Consider the following 19,887-nt stretch of genomic DNA (forward strand, 5'->3'; position numbering starts at 1 on the left):
AGATGTCTAGGTGTCTAGCAATTCCTACGATTAAAAACAAGTGGATTTTATTTTATTTTTAAAAATATTTTATTTATTTATTCATGAAAGACACACAGAGAGAGAGAGAGAGGCAGAGACATAGGCAGAGAGAAGCAGGCTCCATGCAGGGAGCCTGACGTGGGACTCGATCCCAAGTCTCCAGGATCACACCCGGAGCCAAAGGCAGGCGCCCAACTGCTGAGCCACCCGGGGAATCCCCATGTGGATTTTATTTTAAGTAAAGAATTATATAACATGATTTTCCCACATCTCTATTCTGATGTCTCTCTGATGGACAGATTAGAAACTCTGCAAATACTGGCCAATAATACAGGAACAATTGAACCCTAGAATGACAGAGAGCCTTTTATTAGAAGAGATCAACAATGTTGCAAACTCAGATGCAACCACATTTATTTCCATCAGAAAAGGCTGATTTGCTTGAATTTCCAGAAGAACTATATACCATTTCTTAAGTCTCCAAAATGTGAGCTCTTTACTTAATTAATATCCTTAACCAGAATGTAGACTTAGATTCTCACCCTTTTCTAAAGGAGGAAGGTGTAGGTGTGATGCTTTTGAATGACTAAAAATATTAAAGTCCTAGATTATCAAAGGCTAAAGAGGAAATTATTTTGTCCTACATGTGTTAGATCCTAAAGGGATATTTGCAAAAAAGCAGATAAAAGGAGTAAATAACTGAGACTAAAATAAAGCAGAACAATAACAGATCCAGAAATAGAGAAGACTCAAAATATAGATATATGAAAATATTTTAGAGCGTATGTATAGAAACTCAAGGGCATCCTGAATATCACTTGATATTTATTATTAGTAGAATTTATTTAGTAGAATTTATTATTTCATAGAGTGATGCTAAGAGAATTTCTAAATATGAAAACTTGGAGAGGGGCCCCCTAAGTGGCTCAGTTAGTTGGGTGTCTGCCTTCAGTTCAGGTCATGATTTCAGGGTCCTGGGATAGAGTCCCACATCACATCCATCTCCCTGCTCAGTGGGGAGCCTGCTTCTCCTTCTCCCTCTGACAACCCCCTGTGTGTGTTCTCTGACTCTCTCTCTCTCTGTCAAATAAATAAATAAAATCTTTAAAAAAAAGAAAACTTGGAGAACAATCAAATGAGAATAAGGCATTTATGGAATTATAACTAGTTTTGAGGGACTTTCATGAAAACATTTGGAAATTCCTATAAGTTTCTAAAAAAAGATAATGCCATTCTATATACACAAAGTAGATTATTCCAAAATATTATGATATTAATTAAATGGAAAATAACCTGGGGTCATGTAAAATTTGTTTTTAAAAAGGAATACTAAGGAATTCATATAAAGCCACAGGCCCTATTTTTTGGTTATTGGAGAAATAGGTACAACAGCCAAAATTTTCAGATAATTTCAACAACTCTTTTAGGAAATACCAAATGAAAATTTGCCTTAATCAGAAAGAATGCATAAAAAAAGAATTACTGATCTTAAATCAATACTTATGAAAGGCTGAGACCTGAAATAACCAGATTTAAAGAAACAATAATATACTGACATAGGTCTTTACAAAACAGATAAATTAGGGAACAATTATTTATATTATAAATAATTTTTTTAAAATTTTTATTTATTTATGATAGTCACAGAGAGAGAGAGAGAGGCAGAGACACAGGCAGAGGGAGAAGCAGGCTCCATGCACCGGGAGCCCGACGTGGGATTCGATTCCGTGTCTCCAGGATGGAGCCCTGGGCCAAAGGCAAGCGCCAAACCGCTGCACCACCCAGGGATCCCTATTTATATTATAATATTAGTAACTATTTTACAAAATACTCCAATTGAACTTATTTAAATAATGAGTTTCCCAAGTACAGTTAAATATGAAAAGTTCTTCATTATTTTATTTGACTTAAAATTCTGTTTATTATAAACAATTATAAGAAAGGCATATCTGTATCTCATGTAAATCTTAAAGCTCAGGTTTAAGTCATGTGAAAATAATACCCTGAAATTAATTTAATTAGTTAATTAATTATAGAAATGCTATAGGAAGTATCTATTTTTCTTAACAAATGTATTTATTTTATTATTTATTTATTTAAAAAGAGTTTATTTATTTATTCATGAGAGACAGAGAGAGAGAGGTAGCGACATAGGCAGAGGGAGAAGCAGGCTCCATGCAGGAAGCCTGATGTGGGACTCAGTCCTGGGACTCTGGGATCATGCTTTTAGCCAAAGGCAGATAGATGCTCAACTGCTGAGCAACCCAGCATCCCCAGACGTATTTATTTTAAATGCAGTTAAAACACTATTTTATTTTATGTTTTGAAAGATTTTATTTATTTATTTGATACTGAGAGAGAGACAGAGCATGAGATGGGGGGATAGGACAAAGGGAGAGAAGGAGAAGCAGCACCCCTGCTGAGTGTGAAGCCTGACATGGGCTCTTTCCCAGGACCCTGGGATCATGACCTGAGCTGAAGGCAGATGGTTAACTGACTGATCCACCCAGGAACCCCCAGTTAAAACAATATTTTAAAAAGAGTTCAGCTACATAAATGTTTAAGTGTAATTAATAATATAATTAAATTTTTTCCCTAATGCCATTAAACAATGTTGTAGATCACTATTTGAGTCCTGTGTTTACAATAGTCTCATTGTATTTAGACTCCTGAGTTGATTGCTCCTTTTTTTTTTTAAGATTTTGTTTTTGAGATTTTATTTATTTATTTTAGAGAGAGAGAGAAAGAGTACGCATGAGTAGAGTGGGGACCAGAGAATGAGAGAGGAGATAATCTCCAGCAGACTGCACTGGGCACAGGGTCCACCTCCAGACTTGATCCCACAACTCTGAGATGAAGACCTGAGCTGAAACCAAGAATCAGATCCTTAGCCAACTGAGCCACCCAGGGACCCCTCATTTGCTCATTTTTAACTTTTATGTCCACAGGTGGCATTATTAAATTGCTGATATGTGTTTGCTTACTTGAGACTTTTACCTTTTGAACAATGCTAAATAAGTGACAGTATCAAAATGCTATGTTAAATTCATAATTGAAAGCGCAAAATTAGACACTAAATAATTCTCTTACTAATCTTTAATACTGCTTTTCAGAACTGCACTGATATTTTCCTATCATTGTCTTAAAAAGTAACTGAGAAGTAAATTCCACAGTTTACCTGAATTCTATACTTCAGGTGAGGACTGGTTAGAATCTTTTTTCTCCTTTAACTCTAATTAGTTAGTTCAATCAAATGATCAGTTTAAACTGTGTTTGAAAATTGAATTATCTGGGATGCCTGGGTGGCTCAGCGGTTGAGCATCTGCCTTCGGCTCAGGGCCTGATCCCAGGATCTGGAATTGAGTCCCACATTGGGCTCCCTGCGAGTAGCCTGCTTCTCCCTCTGCCTGTGTCTCTGTGCCTCTCTTTCTGTGTCCCTCATGAATAAGTAAATCTTAAAAAAAAAAAAAAAAAAAAAAAAGGAAAATTGAATTATCTTAAAATAAATGGCTATTTGATATGGTATGCACATGGATATATGTTCCAACAATATAAATGTGGGAAATTTTGACTTAGGTTTCAAGTTATAATTTTTTTCAATTAATTTTGGGGAAGGATAATCCTTTTAATTTAATTTAATTTTTTAGGATTTTATTTATTTGAGAGAGAGAGAGAACACAAGCAGGGGATAGGGGCAGAGGAAGAGGGAGGAGCAGACTCCACTCAGCAGGGAACCCAACTAAAGGATGGATCCTAGGATCCCAAGGTCATGACCTGAGCCAAAGTCAGATGCTTAATGGACTAAGCCCCCCAGGCATCCCAGATAATCCTTTTTAAATGAAGATTCTCAAAAGATATGCATATATATTTTCATTCTAATTTGAACTCAGGTATATTATCATTTAAAGGTATAAATCATTAAAAAATTTAATATGTAGCAAAAAATCAGAAAAATCAGGAATATTTTATTTAAATCTCTATCAGCCTTGTTACACTGAAATGCAAAATAAAACTTATATTTTCCCTAATGATCATATGATCATTTGGATAATATAAGATTTTTCTCTGCCCGTACAGATTTATGACTTCTGTAAAAAAAAGCAGTGATAAGATTTATAATTTCTTGAGTTCCTTCTCAGAAATTTATGGCACTTATTGAAGCGATATGTGAATCCATGAGATCACCAAATTAAAGGAAACGTGTAATTTTGCCTTTGCCAGACATCATAGCATAAGAATAAAATCCAAAATACAATTTTATTATTGATTTTAATCTGACTTCTCAGCACAACCTTATGTTGTTATTGGGTCTGAATGAGAAAATAAGCATATACTTGTGCATACTTATGGAGGCACATTTTTTACTAACAGTTGAATGAGGATATCTTGAAATTTTTTACTTTCATATTCTACTTAAAATATCTTTTCTATTGAGCCAACATAAACACAAAATGTTATTTTAATACTGTCAATCTTCACTTAATTGCTAAAATAACTTAAATATGTAAAGAATATAGTTTGAACTTATATTATCTATATTTGTTTTATACAACACACTCTAGTAAATTAGTAAAGAACACACTTAAAAATATAAAACATCCTATAATTACTAGCCAATGAGGATTCTTCTCAATCATTCAACATTTTTGCTTGATATAAAAGAGGTATCCGATTTTAGGATTTAAAAAGCTTCTACTTATTCATCATTTCTTCTAATTTATCCACTGGATAATATGATATATATAATAATACACTGGAGATGGGATGAAGGGGGAAACAATGATTGACTTTGAAATGAACAAAACTGCAAGAGGGTAGGAAAAGTACAATACCTCACATTTGATTGCTACCCTGTCATTTTCAAATTTGTTTCAAATATACTAAGACCATGGGTATCTTTCTTTGTGAATGGTTAATATAATTTCTTTGGTAGTGGATGGTTCTTCCTTTTTGGAGCAATCTCATTTCAAGTTTGAGAGAGAGGGCACCTGGGTGCCTAGGTCAGTTAAGCATCTGACCTCAGCTTGGGTCATGATCTAAGGGTCCTGGGATTGAGCCCCATGTCAGGCTTCACACTCAGCGAGGAATCTGCTTCTTTCTCCTCCCTCTCCCACTCCCCACTCCCATGTGTATGTGCTCTTTCTAATATAAATAGATAAAATATCTTTTAAAAAGTCTGAGTGATAATGAGTTTTATACTTAATAGTACATACTGGCAAATATGTGTTGTAGATATGCATGATCCAGTGGCCTACACTGCATAACGTGCAAATTAACTGCTGTAAGTTTTAATATCATCTTTCTTTTTTTTTATATTTTTTTCTTTATTTATTTATGATAGTCACACAGAGAGAGAGAGAGAGAGAGAGGCAGAGACACAGGCAGAGGGAGAAGCAGGCTCCATGCACCGGGAGCCCTATGTGGGATTCGATCCCGGGTATCCAGGATCGTGCCCTGGGCCAAAGGCAGGCGCCAAACGGCTGCGCCACCCAGGGATCCCTCATTGCTTTATTTTGTTAATTGCTATGCTTATGAATCAATTTGTGTTTTATGCCCCTCTAGAGCAAGTCTTGTGTTAAAAGCCCAGTGTGACAGTATCATGATGTAGTACTGTCTTACTGTTTTTTTTTAAATAAATCCTTCTGTACAGAAAAGGATTCATACTAAGATACTTTAAATAATATTGGTCATTTTGACTTTTCTGGTTCTCTAACAGATAAAGTAAGAAAAATCTATCTTACCAATTTTCTTGAATGGCAGGGATATATATTTTTGCAATTGCAGTTAAATATTATACTTTCTTAGGTAATAAATATATCTAAGAGGAATCCTATGGAGAACTATTTAATGTCTTACCCTTAGTTATAAGCTTATAACAACAACAAAAGAGACAACAATGGAGTTGTCTACGTTATATATTTTTTTTAAATAGGGTTTTTTTTTTTAAGATTTTATTTATTTATTAATGAGAGACAGAGAGAGAGAGAGAGGCAGAGACACAGGCAGAGAGAGAGGCAGGCTCCATGCAGGGAGCCTGACATAGGACTCGATCCCGGGTCTCTAGGATCACACCCTGGGCTGAAGGTGGCGCTAAACCGCTGAGCCACCAGGGCCGCCCCTAAAAAATAGTTTTTAGGACAAAAAAGCAATCTAGTTTTAAAAACTTTTCCTTGGTAAAAGAATAAAGAAAAGAGGGATCCCTGGGTGGCGCAGCGGTTTGGCGCCTGCCTTTGGCCCAGGGCGCGATCCTGGAGACCCGGGATCGAATCCCACGTCGGGCTCCCGGTGCATGGAGCCTGCTTCTCCCTCTGCCTGTGTCTCTGCCTCTCTCTCTCTCTCTGTGTGACTGTCATAAAAAAAAAAAAAAAAAAAAAAAAAAAAAAAAAAAAAAAGAATAAAGAAAAGACATTGTGGTAGGCTGAATAATGACCATTCAAAGATGTTCATGTCTTAATTCCCAGACTCTGTGACTATGTTACTTGACATGACAAAAATGACCTGGCATATGTGATTAAATTAATCATCCTGAGATGTAGAGATTGTCCTAGTGGGACCAATATTATCACAAGGTTTGTTAAAAGTGGAAGAAAGAGGGTCAGAGCAAGGGATAGGTTAGAAGATGCTGTAGTGCTATCTTTGAAAATGAAAGAAGGGGCCATGAGTTAAGGGATGCAGGTAGCCTCTGGAAGGTAGAAAAGGCAAGGAAATAGATTCTCCTCTAGAGCCTAAGGAAGAAACACAACCTTGTCAACACCTTGGTTTTAGGACTTTTGATCTCCAGAGCACTAAGAGAATATGTTTATATTGTTTAAGTCACTAAGTGTGTGGCAATTTATTATGTTAACAGTAGGAATGAATGCAGGTTGCAATTTATGTTTCAGTGAATTCTTTCCATAAAGAAGTGTCACAATGACCACAAAAATTCAAAGAATGGCCTGCCTAGAAAACAAAAGGGAAGCCCAGAACAAAGCAAGTATTAAAAGAACTCCAGGCACCTAGATGGCTCGGTTGAGTGTCCAACTCTTGATTTTGGCTCAGGTCATGATCTAATGGGCTGTGGGACTGAGCCCTGAATGGAGCCCCATGTGGAGCCCCATGTGGGGGATTCCCACTCAGTGAGGAATTTGCTTGAAGATTCTCTCCCTCTGCTCCTTCCCTAATGTGCATGCATGTTCTTTTTCTTTATCTCTTTAAAGTAAATAGAGAAATCTTAAAAACCCCCAAACATTTCTAATTTTATTTGCAGATATGGCTTCTAAAATAGAGTCACCCATGAGAATTCATAAAGAAGTACATTTCAAAACTCTATCTTCTAAAAATAATGGTGAAAAATCAAAAATATCACTGGATACTAAAGGATCTACTGAGGCAGAAATAGACAGATCTGTGGAAAATACCCTGCCAAATAGTCCAATGGTTTCACCCGATTACGTTTTGCCTTCTCAAAATTACATTGCTCAAAAAGGTAAGAAAAAATTATTTGTTCTCTAATGCAGCAATTAAGAAAGAAATTAGATTCAAAACTTATATCACATTAAGTGTTAACTTATTTTTATTGACAGAAGATGCTTCTGAGTGGCAGATTCTGAAATATTTATTTCAAATTGACATTTTTGATTTCATGAATTCTGCATTTTCATCAATTATAATCCTTACAAAAGGGGTAAGTTGAACTTTTAAATCTTTTGCAATAATTTTACCTATTTTTCTAAATATGTAGTTGAAAATGATGTTTGAGTGAATCCTCCCTATGCAAACATTACATAATATTTCTCTTTCCATAAAATCTTAACTGTAAGATTTCTCTTACATGAACATTTTGTTGCAAGGATATTGTTAAGGATTTTTTTTTTAGCCTTTAAGTTTTGTTGATCTTCAGCATTGTTTTATTTTTTCTATTTTATTCCCTTTTTTTTTTCAAATCAGGGAAAAATTATGCTAAATGGATTAACTTAGAAATAATATGAGCTAAATGGGTCTTAAGCAAATTATTAGTATCTGAATAATAGCTGTGATCTCACAGTAGTGTATTGAGAATCTTACAAAAGCAACTAATATCTCAAAATTTGACCAAGCCAAAATTCCAAAATCTGTCTACCTTTATTGTAAATCCTATTAAATCCTATCTCATTTATTGCAGATGAGATATTGCAAAGGACTTAGCTATAGTACTTTATGTAGAAGGCCTTTTACAATTTTTTTCCTTTTCTCATCTACTGTTAACATATAAATAATTGAAGAGGCACTTTTATCTTCTTATATTTTAAGATGAAATTTAACAGTAGCTGCTTTAAAGAGATTACTCTAGTTGAAGGACATAGGTAAAAAAAAAAAACAAAAAAAAACCAAAACAGTAATTAAAATACAGTGCTGTAGTAGCCATAGGATGCTATTAACAGACTGATCAGCCTACTGATGCCCTAGTAGACCAACTGGACGTGGTAGCTAGAGATGGTGGGGAAGTAGGGCCTGGGAAAGTGTCTCAGAGGAGATCATATTTGAGCTTACCTTGAAGGAGGAGGACTTAAACAAAGGAAGGGTCGGCATTCTAGGTTGAGGAGAGAACATTTTTAAAGGTAAAGAAGTAGGAGAGATCAAGGCATTTTTGGAGAACTATAAGCAATTCAGTCTGATTGAATATAGGATAATGAAGATTATACAGGGATTAAATCAAGAATAGCTTTGAATGTTATACTATCTTGTAGATAATGGGGCACTATTGAAGACTTTTAAGCAGGGAATAAAATGAAAAAGTTTCATTTATAAAGTGTATCTGCCAACATTATCAAATGAAGATTGAACAGGTAAAGACCAAAGGCAGGTTTGGTCAAGAAGTTAATTGCATTAGTTTAGGAAATAAATGGTGAAGGTCTAAATCAGGGTATATAAACTCAAATGAAATGAATGAAACATAGGTAAAGTTGAGAACTGTAACCAATGGAGTGTGTATGCTTTCTCCAAAGGATGTTAGCTACTATTTACCTTTAGCCTGGTTTTGCCAGATCTTTTGATATTTCAAGATAAGTTGGAAATCTGGATATTTTGTGTGAAATCTCTTAATTTTGAATGGTGGCAAACATTCAGGTTAAAAAGAAAGACAAAATGTTCTGTGGATCAAGTTTGGCCCACTAGCCACCCTATTTATTTATTTATTTATTTATTTATTTATTTATTTATTTAAATTTTTAAAAAGATTTTATTTATTTATTCATGAGAGACACACACAGAGAGAGAGGCAGAGACAGGCAGAGTGAGAAGCAGGCTCCATGCAGGGAGCCTGATGTGGGACTCAATTCCGGGTCTCCAGGATCACACACCCTGGGCTGAGGGCGGCGCTAAACCACTGAGCCATCCAGGCTACCCCTAGCCACCTAGCTGCCCCTTTATAACCTTGGTCTAATATCTGATGGTGGTTGTTAATGTATTTGGAAGGACAAACTAGATGGGTCTTTTGTAGATAGAATTCATTGGATTTAATGATTGAATGTAGCATGGAGAGGAAAATAGAAAAGTGAGGATAATTTACCAGATTTCTAGCTTGGGTGACCAGGTAGATGGTGGTGACTGTGACAAGAGTCTGTGAAAACTGGGCTTAATAACATATATCAGTTTGCTTTCAGAGGCTTCCTCTTCACTTTATTTCTTTTCAAAGGTTTCAGAGAGTTAGATATTAAATAACTAACTGGTAAATAAGCCCAGAGAAGTGATTAATTTACCCCGTATGATTTGGTCTTAAAGACGCTGATTAAAAACTTTACTTAGAAATCTGCTCCATCACAGGAGAAAAGAAACACTAGTAATAATTATAGAAAGTCATAATAAAACTTTCAACTACCCATGGAATTAGTTCTATACTGGTATGTCCTACTGACACATACCTCCCCTGTCAACCCTTCCCCTACAAATTGTACTTATGGAGTTACTAAATTAAAAAAATAATAATTTATTAATCAGTATGCCACATTCACCTCTCATATAAAGTGCTTATTTAATAAAGGCTATGAAGTATGTTTATTTTTGTGGACTCAGTAAATACAAACACATTTTACTTTAACCATTTTTTTTCTTTTTAAGATTTTACTTATTTATTCATGAGAGACACACAGAAAGAGAGGCAGAGATAGGCAGGCAGAGGGAGAAGCAGGCTCCATGTAGGGAGCCTGATGTGGGACTCGATCCTGGGACTCAGGGATCATGCCCTGAGCAGAAGGCAGATGCTCAACCCAAAGGCTGAGCCTCCCAGGTCCCTACTTTAACCATTTTGATTGATACCTTTTAGACATGGGAATATTGAATTTAAATTTATGGAAATTACCTTGTGACCCTGGAAAGTCACTTATTCTGTAGGGCAGTCTCAGGTTTAAAACTCTGCTATAAGAGGTTGAGATTAGATGACATGCTGCTGGTCAAAGCTGACTTGTACATTGTTTAAAAAATTAAGAACCAGTTACTAACATTTTAAAAAGTGAGTTCATACAAAAACCTGAATTTCTGGGTTTTTTTGAAAAAGTAGAAGACTGTAATATGTCGTCTCCCATTTCATACGGCAACAAGAAGCGCAAGGAATAGTGCTTGCATTGGATAGAAATGATTTCATCATTTCCCTACATTTATTTTACCTGCTTGGCCTTTATAGGGCTTTAAGTTCATAATGTTTGGACTAAATGTTCTGAAGAATTCCTGCCAGACCTAGAATTCTAATAATCTTAGTGTATCTACTAAGCTCCCATAATATAGGTTTGAATAGCTGCAGTAAATGGAAAATTTGAGCAATTTTCCTGTTAAATTTAGGTGAAAAATTTTCCTTTTCTTCTGCTTAAATGTTTCAGGTGATTGTTTCTATTTGCTAGTGATTTCAGCTAGATTTTGTACACAGCATAATTTTTAAAAATTATTTAAGTAATAGGAATTAATGCTACTTTCTATCTACTTTATAATTGAGGAAGCTCTTTGAGTTCTAACATTTATCTACTCTTAATTAGAATGCTTCATTTATATGTGGAACAAACAGAGGAAATTACCCAGCTCTTGTTCAACAGGTAATGCCTGATTCAGTTTGTTCTGAGAACAACTCTTACATCATTACTAGTACAGAGATGAAAGTGTGGCTCAGTATGTTTGGTTTTCTTCTAAAGGACTAGATCCTATGACCCATAACATTGCCTGTTTAATTAAATGGGTGTAACTAGTACTTACAGCTTTGCAACAGGGCCTTTCACAAGGGAAATCAGTATCTAAGTTGTGGACAAGGTTTACTGGTTAAAATGTTTCCAGTGTTCTTGGATGCTTCCTAGTAGCTGTCACTAACACACAGCATTTATTCTCCAGTTCCCTTAAAGCATGTCTACATAAGACCGCAAAATCCCATGCCTACTTGAGAACAATCTTTGGATATCTTTTTCATGGTAAAAGTCATGTATTCTATATGAATAGACTATAGAATAAAACATTCAATTTAATTTTTATCAGTTATCAAATTCAGGATATCTCTTTTCAATTGTAGATTTTTAAGAGGGTAGTAACGTGTATGATATTTTAGAAAAAAAAAAAAAAGCATTTAATCAGGAGTGACGGCCATGAAATTGGATCCTGTGTTGGTAGTCACAACTCCACCTTCAGCACCCCTTTACCACACAAGTGTCAAAACAGGATCACAGTCTATGTGGACCCGAAGAGTGCAGATGTATTAGAATCTGAAATCTTTCTCGAGGATATGAGGTGATTAGTAGAACTTTATTTACAAGTTAAGATATTTTAACATGAACTTTTTAAAAAATGGAATTGAAAGATCTAGAGGAAGAGGTAAGTTTCTATATGACTATTAAGTGTACAGAAGAGAAATTAGGTTTGACTTTGACACGGAGTTTAAGTGTTACCGTGTTTTTGCTACAGGGAAATCTTTTAGATTTTTAAACAATTTCATTTATTCTTTTGTCCCTAATTTATGTTTTTAGTATTTGGAATGGTGATTATTGAAAAATTGGAAAATGGCACAGACTGCCTTAGGGTGGGCAAAAGGATTTAAAAAATGTTTTAGGTTATAAATAAGTTCTGAGAGCTGAAAATGTTTCTAGAGTTTTCTGGAAATGTTCAGACATTAAGAATTTTTTTTTTTACCAATGCTCTAATTGATACGTACATTGTTCTAAGATTCTCTGAAATTTTAAACATAAAATTTTGGTTATGCTTCTGTTTTGACTTTGATAGGCTATTCACATAATTTAATTTCAAAACACTATCCAACGTATCAGAAGGTTGTGTAATACCTTAAAAATGGAGAATTATTAAGCAATTTCTGCTGCGTTCTGATACTGATAGTTCCTGAAACTCCTCAGGCTGATGTGGCAAATGAGAGCACTTTGAATTCCAAACAACTAGGCCCCATTTTGGTCCTGAAAATCACTTGCTGTGAACTTGGGCCTTTTTTTTTTTTTTTTTTTAAATTCTTTTTGGCCCAATTGTTCTGTTGCTGCCAGCTTACATCAGAGAAATTTCCTATGGACTTAAGATTTTGTTCAACTATTAAGTTCTTGGGTGATTTGTTTAGGAAGAAGCATCTGCTGCTTCTTTTCGTGTCGCTCTGCTAAGGGCTTGTAGGAGGCCGAGTTGGTGGAGGATTATTATTGCTGGCAAGGCCGACTTAGGGGTTAACCTTTACACCCCTGTCAGCTGAAGGTCTCCCACGCACAAATCCAGCCCTCCGTACTCTATTCAACAGACCTAAAAATAGGGTCCTAAGTTTAGACCGCAGGATGCTACTTTTAGCTCCCCTTCGCAGAGGAGAGCACCAGTCGCTCAGCCAGAATCCGGAGGGGCTTGCTCCATCGTTTGGGTAACTAGGAGCTCCTGGAATTAAGCCAGTGGTGCCTAGCAAGCGCCCAGGTAGTTCAGGTGTGAGTGAAGCCCTCGAAGCCCAGGGGACCGGATCGGTGTTCTCCTGCGTGGGAGAGGTTAACCATTGCCCAGACCACAGCGACCCGAGACGCCTTCCTGTCCAAAGTCCAAAGTCCGGACGCGGTTGGCAGGGCGCACGGGCACCGGCCCTGCAGGCCTTCTTTGGACGGGAATGAAGGCGGCGGCCAGTTTCCGCGGGCCGACAGCGTCCCCAGGGGTACGAGACGCAGATGCAGTCAGGGCCTGTGGGGGTGCAGACGGGGGCTCGGACAGGCTGCGAGACCGGAGCGCGGGGGGTGGGCGCTCGGCCCGGCGCCCGCCCTTGGGTCGAGAGGCCGCGCCAGGCTCCCCCGCGGGGCGGCTCGCCTGGCGGCCTCCAAGATAAGCCACGCCGCTACCTCGGCCACGGTCCGGTGCCAGGGCCCTTCTCCCCCGGGCTGTGTGGCCCACCCCGCAGCGCCCAGCGCCCAGCGCCCAGCGCCCAGCGCGAGGCACCATTCCAGCGTCTCGGGCTCAAGCCCCTCTACTTCCAAAGTGGTTGGCTTCGCCCAGGAGAGCGCCGGCCCCTTTAAGAACGCGAGGCAAGGACACGTCGCGCGCAGAGGGAGGGGAGACTTACCGCGTCCCCGCGTCCCCGCCTCCCCGCCGCGGCCCGGCCGCAACCAAATTGAGGGGTGACGGGCGGTGAGGAGAGGGCCGGTCGCGGGCTCGCGAGGGGCGGGACTGGGCCTTCGGATCTTCAGGACCTCGAGCATAGCGAGGGGAGGCTCCCTGGGGGGGCAGCACTGGCCCCTTGAGGGCTGTCGGCGCCGACCCTCCCGCGGCCCCCCCGCAGCCGGCTCCGCAGTGGTCTGCTCCGGTTGCCGGGTGCAGGTTTGGGTTCCGGACCGAACGCGGTGTGTTCCCTGCGGGTCGCTGGGGCTCCGCCAGGCCCCGGCCGCGGCCGCTTCGGTTGGGGCAGCCTTGGCGCCATGGAGGGGCCCAGGACTGCCCCTCAGTCGTACGTGGGGCTGGTGTTGGAGGAGCTACGCAGGGTGAGTTCAGGCGCGGTCAGGGTTCCTTGGCCCCGGGGTCGCAGGCGCCTCCTGGTGGGGCGGGGGGGGGGGGGCGGGGGGAGCCGCCGACTTGGGCTTCGCGGTGCGAGCTGTCGGGGGCACAGGTGCTGAAGCGAGTCCTCACCTGCCCGGGGGCTCCGGCCCGTGTCCCAGGCAGGAGCCAGGTTCCTGGGCTGCGTGGATGGTTTTTGGTGTGTGTGGTACAGGGGACCTGGAGATCCGGAAGGTGAAGAGAGAATTTGCCCCAGCGGGATTTTGCAAGTGTGTGTTCAGCGTTTTCGGACTCCTCCAGCGAGTTAGCCCTACGGTCCCGTGACCCAGTCGGCTACGGGGGTCGGTGGCACGTGGCTCTCCCAACTGTGGGAAACTTGAAAAGACTGATCCTCTGAAATGAATCCCTTTGAATGATGGAACTTCTCGTTTCGTCTAAGCGTGCACGGGGAGTTGGGATTGTAATTCTGCATTTTCTTCTACTCAAGAGTGCTCTTTTGAGATACTTTACCATAAGTGAGATTGTTCTTTGCTTCTTTCTCTAGGTGCAGGTAAAAGGTCGTGCTGATGTAAAATCTGGAGATACTGAGCTCCCAGTGCTCAAAGTGTTTTTAGTTGTTTTGTTTTTTTTTTTAAGGTCAGTTTATAACAGGTTGCATGGATTTTTCTCTCCTGAGTGTTTTTGGTGTCTTCGTTGACACGTGTAGGGTCATTTATATCTTGTGTTTTAGACTATTTGCATTAAAAATCTAAAAAGTCTTTTAAAATATTGGGGCAGTTATGATTTTTTGTTGTTGTTGTTACCTAAATTAAAAAGGACTGTTGTCATGGTATTCAGTTGTTCAACCAAGTGTGTCTAGTGATGGTGTGTGTGTGTGTGTGCGTGTGTATGACAATTCTCTGGAGAATCTAAATGAACTGAGTTTGGGCTCCTAGTATCATGCTGTCTGGTAAGGGAGAGAAGACAAAAAAAAAAAAAAAACAGTACAAAGTAGAAACATTATTTGCTTACCAGAGTATACGCAAAAAGTGCTGGGGAGATTGAGGAGTGGGAGAGATTACATTTTCTTGAGTATTTAGGAAAACAGAATAGCTTAAGCAGAGGGGACATAAAGAGCATTGTGTGTGCATGGAACTCGGAACTGTTTTTCTAGAATACAAAGTGGGCTCAGGGAATGATGTGCAGAGATGCTTGCTGGAGACGTAAGTAGATTCCAGTTGATGTAGGTGCTGGAGAGCATTCGAAGAATTTCAGTGTTACTAGATTTTTGGTTTAACTAACTAGCTTCCTGATAGTAGCGTGTAGGTTAGATGTAAGGAAAACAGAACTAGAAATGGTGTAGGGGAGAGATGACAGAGTAGTCAAGTAGCGGTAAAGAAGAGGGTACTGAATGAGAAAAAAATATTTAGTGGTTAACAGCAAAAATGGGTAGGATTTTGCTGATTGGATGTGAAGGATGAGAGAGAGAAGGAATCTAGAATGACTTCCAGGTTTCTGGCTATGGCAACTTATTCACTGAGATAAGGTGGAACAAGGGATGATTTCAGACTGTAACATATTTCCTGTTCATCACTAAAAGTAATAATCAAAACTTAGTTTTTTTTTAAAATTTTATTTATTTATGATAGAGAGAGAGAGAGAGAGGCAGAGACACAGGCAGAGGGAGAAGCAGGCTCCATGCACCAGGATCCCGATGTGGGATTCGATCCCGGGTCTCCAGGATCGCGCCCTGGGCCAAAGGCAGGCGCCAAACCGCTGCACCACCCAGGGATCCCCCTCAAAACTTAGTTTTTATATGACTGTGAATGGAGAGACACATGGAGAGGGGTGGCCTAGCCAGATTTTGCAGAATTTTTTCTGTAAATGTATCTTCATATGGATGGTTTCTTTGCTAAAAAACACTTGTGTTTACCACAGGGGCCTGGGGCCTAGAATGGCACAACACTGTTCTGCTTTAAATGTTTAAAAAAAATGTCTTTTTTTTTTAAAGATTATTTATTTATTCATTAGAGACACATAGAGGGAGAGACCTAGGCAGAGGGAGAAGCAGGTTGCCTGTGGGGACCCCAATGTGGGACTCGAGTCCAGGACCCCAGGATCATGACCTGAGCCAAAGGCAAACACTCAACCACTGACCTACCCGTGCATTCCAAGATTAATTTTTTTTTTATTAAACTATAATTCACATAACATGAGATTCATCCTTTTTTAGTGTCCAATTCGGTGATTTTTCTTTGGATAATCACCCTATAGTTTAGCCATCACAATTCCAGAACATTTCCATCACCCCAGAAAGAAACCCTGTACTTATTAGCAGTTATTCCCAATTTTCCCCTCTCCATCCCTTGACAATTACTAATTTACTTTCTGTCTCCATGAATTTGTCAGTTCTGTATATTTCATGTAAATGGAATCATGTAATATGTAGCTATTTGTCTATGGCTTCTTTTACTTAGCATGCTTTCAAGATTCATCTCAAGTAATAGTACTTCATTCCTTTTTATGACTGAAAAATATTCCATGGTATGGATATACCACATACCACATTTTGAGTATCCATTCATAGTTCATGGACATTTGCATTGTTTTCACTTTTTTGTCTATTACGATTAATACTGCCAAGGACATACATGTATAAATTTTTTGTGAATGTTTTCAGTTCGCTTGGGTATATTCCTAGGAGTAGAATTACTGGTTCATATTTATCATATGTTTAACTTTTTGAGGAGCTGCCAAATTGTTTTTCACAGAGGCTGCAGCATTTTACATTCCCACTGGCAATTTTAAGAAGGTTCTTATTTTTCAAATCCTCTCCAACACTTTTTTTTTTTTTTAAGATTTTATGTATTTATTTGACGGAGAAAGCATAAGACAGAGAGGGTAAGGTAGAAGTAGGCTCCCTGCTGAGCAAGGAGCCTGATGTGCAGCTTGATCTCTTTGAAGTATGAAGATCTTAAATTTTGATGAAAACTAATTTTTTTTTTGGTTGTTTGTGCTTTTGGTGTCATATCTAAGAAACCATTGCTTAAAATAAGGCCATAAAGTTTTCGTACAGCTGTGATTCCTTTTAAGAGTTTAGCTCTTACATTAGAGTCTGTGATTCATTTTGAGTTAATTTTAATTTTTTTAAAGATTTTATTTATTCATGAGAGAGACAGAGAGAGAGGCTAAGACATAGGCAGAAGGAGAAGCAGGCTCTCTGCGGGGAGCCTGATGTGGTACTTGAACCCAGGACCCTGGGATCATGCCCTGAGCTGAAGGCAGACACTGAACCACTGAGCCACTTAGGTGCCCCTTTAATTAATTTTTATATATGATATGAGTATGGCTCCAGATTCATTCATTCCTTTGCATGTAGATATCTGCTTGTCCCAGTAACATTTGTTGAAAAAACTGTTCTTTGTTCATTTGTTTTGGTATTGCTGTTCAAAATCAATTGACCATAAATTTATTTCTAGATAATTATTTTTATTCTATTGATATGCCTATTCTTAAGCCATTACTAAACTATCTTAATTGTGATAGCTTTGTAGTAAACTTTGAGATTGGGAAGTATGAGTGGTCCGTCCAACCAACATCCCTTCCCCTTCCCCTCCCCTTCCCCTTCCCCTTCCCCTCTTCATGGCCATACAACTATAGAGAAGAAAATGCTATACCTTGCATTTTTCCATGAATTTTAGGAGCTGCCTGTCCATTTTTGTAAAAGAGACAGTTGGAATATTGATAGGGATTGCATTGATTCTATAGATCACTTTGGGGGAATATTGCCATCTTGACAATATTAAGTCTTACAATCTATCAACCTATCAACTTGGGACATCTTTCCATTTGTTTAGAACTTAAATTTCTTTCAACAGTGTTTTGTAGTTTTCAGAGTGTACGGTTTGCAAACTTACTTTGTTAAACTTATTCCTAAGTCTTTTATTATTTTTATGCTATTGTAAATGGAATTCTTTCTTTCTTTCTTTCTTTTTCTTTCTTTCTTTCTTTCTTTCTTTCTTTCTTTCTTTCTTTCTTTCTTTCTTTCTTCTTTCTTTCTTTCTTTCTTTCTTTCTTCAGAGAGAACGCAAGTTGGATTGGCAGAGGGAGAGAGAGAATCTTAAGCAGGTGCCATGCCCAGTGTGGAGCCTGATGTGGGGCTCGATCTCATGACCCTGAGATCAAGACCCTGAGATAAAGACCTGAGCCCAGATCAAGAGTCGGGTGCTTAACTGACTGAGCCATCCAGGCACCTCAGTGGAAATGTTTTTTTAATTTCATTTTCATATTAGTCATTGCTATTGTATAGAAATAGGACTCATTTTTTTCTGCATCGATTATATTCTGCAACTTTGCTGAGCTTGTTTATTAGTTCTAATAGTTTCTTATTTAGAATTCTTATTTTAGAATTTTAGGCTTACTTAAGCTTTTCTCTTTATAAGATTTTGTCACCTTCAAATGGAGATAGTTTTGTTTTTTCCTTTCCAATTTAGGTGCCTTTTATTTTTTTCTTACCTAATTGCCCTGGCCAGAACCTCAAGTACAAGTTGAATGAATATGGAGAGAATGGATATCCTTATCTTGTTCCTGATTTTAAGTGAAAGCTTTCAGTCTTTCATCAATAAGTAAAATGTTAACTATTGGTTTTTCAGAGATGCCCCTTATCAGGTTGAGAAAGTTTCCTTCTGTCTTAGTTTATTGAATGTTTATCATAAAGGATGTTTGGTTTTGTTAAGTATAATTCTTTTTATATGCTGCTAGATTTGGTTTGCCGGTATTTGGTTGAGGATTTTTGCATTTATATCATATATTGATGTTTGGTTTTCTTTTCTTGTAATATTTGTTTGGCTGTCATATCAGGGTAATACTGGCCTCATAGAATGAATTAGGAAGAGTTCCCTCTTCTTTTATTTTTTTTTGGCAGTTTGAGAATGATTGGCATTAATTCTTCTGTAAACCTTCAGTAGAATTTACTGTGAATCCATCTGGTCCTGGGCTTTTCGGTGTTGAAAGTTTTTTTAAAATACAGATTTCTTATGAATTGGTAACTGGGGTAATGTAGGGAGAGGCAGAAATCAGAATAGAGGGGTATTTTTTTTAAGAAGAGGTATAATAAAAGAGGTATAATCAGGTTTATTTAATACAGGTTAATGATCTACAGATAGCAATTTGGAAGGTGTACTTATATGGATCATTGTTATAAAACAGACTTTGGAGAGGAGAATAGACATTAAAGGGTGTTTTTCTAGGTAGAAAGGGCCTAAAAAGAGATTTGTCATACGGGTTTTGGGTTGAACCCTAGAAAGAATCAAACCTGATTAGACTTCAGATTTTTCTTAAAAGTGCATTTTTCTTTTTTTCCCCTACCGTTCTCCTGTGACTGAGTAATCTTGGACCAGGTAACAAAAGAATAACCCCATTGAGTGAGGATGAATAATAAACTGACCCAGGGAAAGATGAAATATAGGAGCAACTATAAAAGCCTTAAGCGTTTTTGTGCCAAAGACTTGCTAGGGAGAGAAGTAGTATAGAAGGGCCATGGTTACAGGATCATGGCTTTTAAAGGAGGATTAATAGAAATAGTTACCTTTACTGAGTACCTGCCCTGCATCTTCAAACAGCATTATTCCCAAGACAGATAAGAAAAGGGAACCATAGAAGTAGGAGAGAGGTATTCAGATTACAAAATGCTTCATCAGTGGTTTTCAGACTCTTTTTTTTTTTTTTTTTAACGCTTCTACGCTGCAGATCTCCCCCACTGTGGAGAAATCTTAAATGGAACCCATATACTCTACACACAAAACCTAAACTGGTTGATATCAGTCTTAGAGCACCTGAACTCAGATTCTTTCTTTGGCCTTCTCTCCTCTTACTGTCAGAAGTTGAGGCATATTTGTAGAACTATAGTTTGGAAATCACTGCATTTTATCATAGTGCTATTTTTCA

General features: G+C 38.4%; 1 protein-coding gene across 17 annotated transcripts in view; it reads left to right on the forward strand.

The window, feature by feature from the left end:
- The window catches only part of MIA2 (MIA SH3 domain ER export factor 2), a 91,081-nt gene that overhangs the window by 10,549 nt on the left and 60,645 nt on the right, over positions 1-19,887 (forward strand). For 4 of the 17 annotated variants that reach the window (XM_072838395.1, XM_072838396.1, XM_072838393.1 and 1 more), the window contains exons 5-6: positions 7,268-7,486; positions 7,584-7,684. In XM_072838395.1, coding sequence (XP_072694496.1) covers positions 7,268-7,486; positions 7,584-7,684 — 320 coding nt within the window. Of the gene's footprint in view, positions 1-7,267; positions 7,487-7,583; positions 7,685-11,003; positions 11,178-11,621; positions 11,824-12,446; positions 13,133-13,665; positions 13,950-19,887 lie in introns of those variants that run through there. The other 13 variants (XM_072838400.1, XM_072838402.1, XM_072838406.1 and 10 more) reach the window with 8 other exon arrangements.

Source organism: Canis lupus, chromosome 9, assembly GCF_048164855.1.
Source record: "Canis lupus baileyi chromosome 9, mCanLup2.hap1, whole genome shotgun sequence".
NCBI classification, from domain to species: Eukaryota; Metazoa; Chordata; class Mammalia; order Carnivora; family Canidae; genus Canis; species Canis lupus.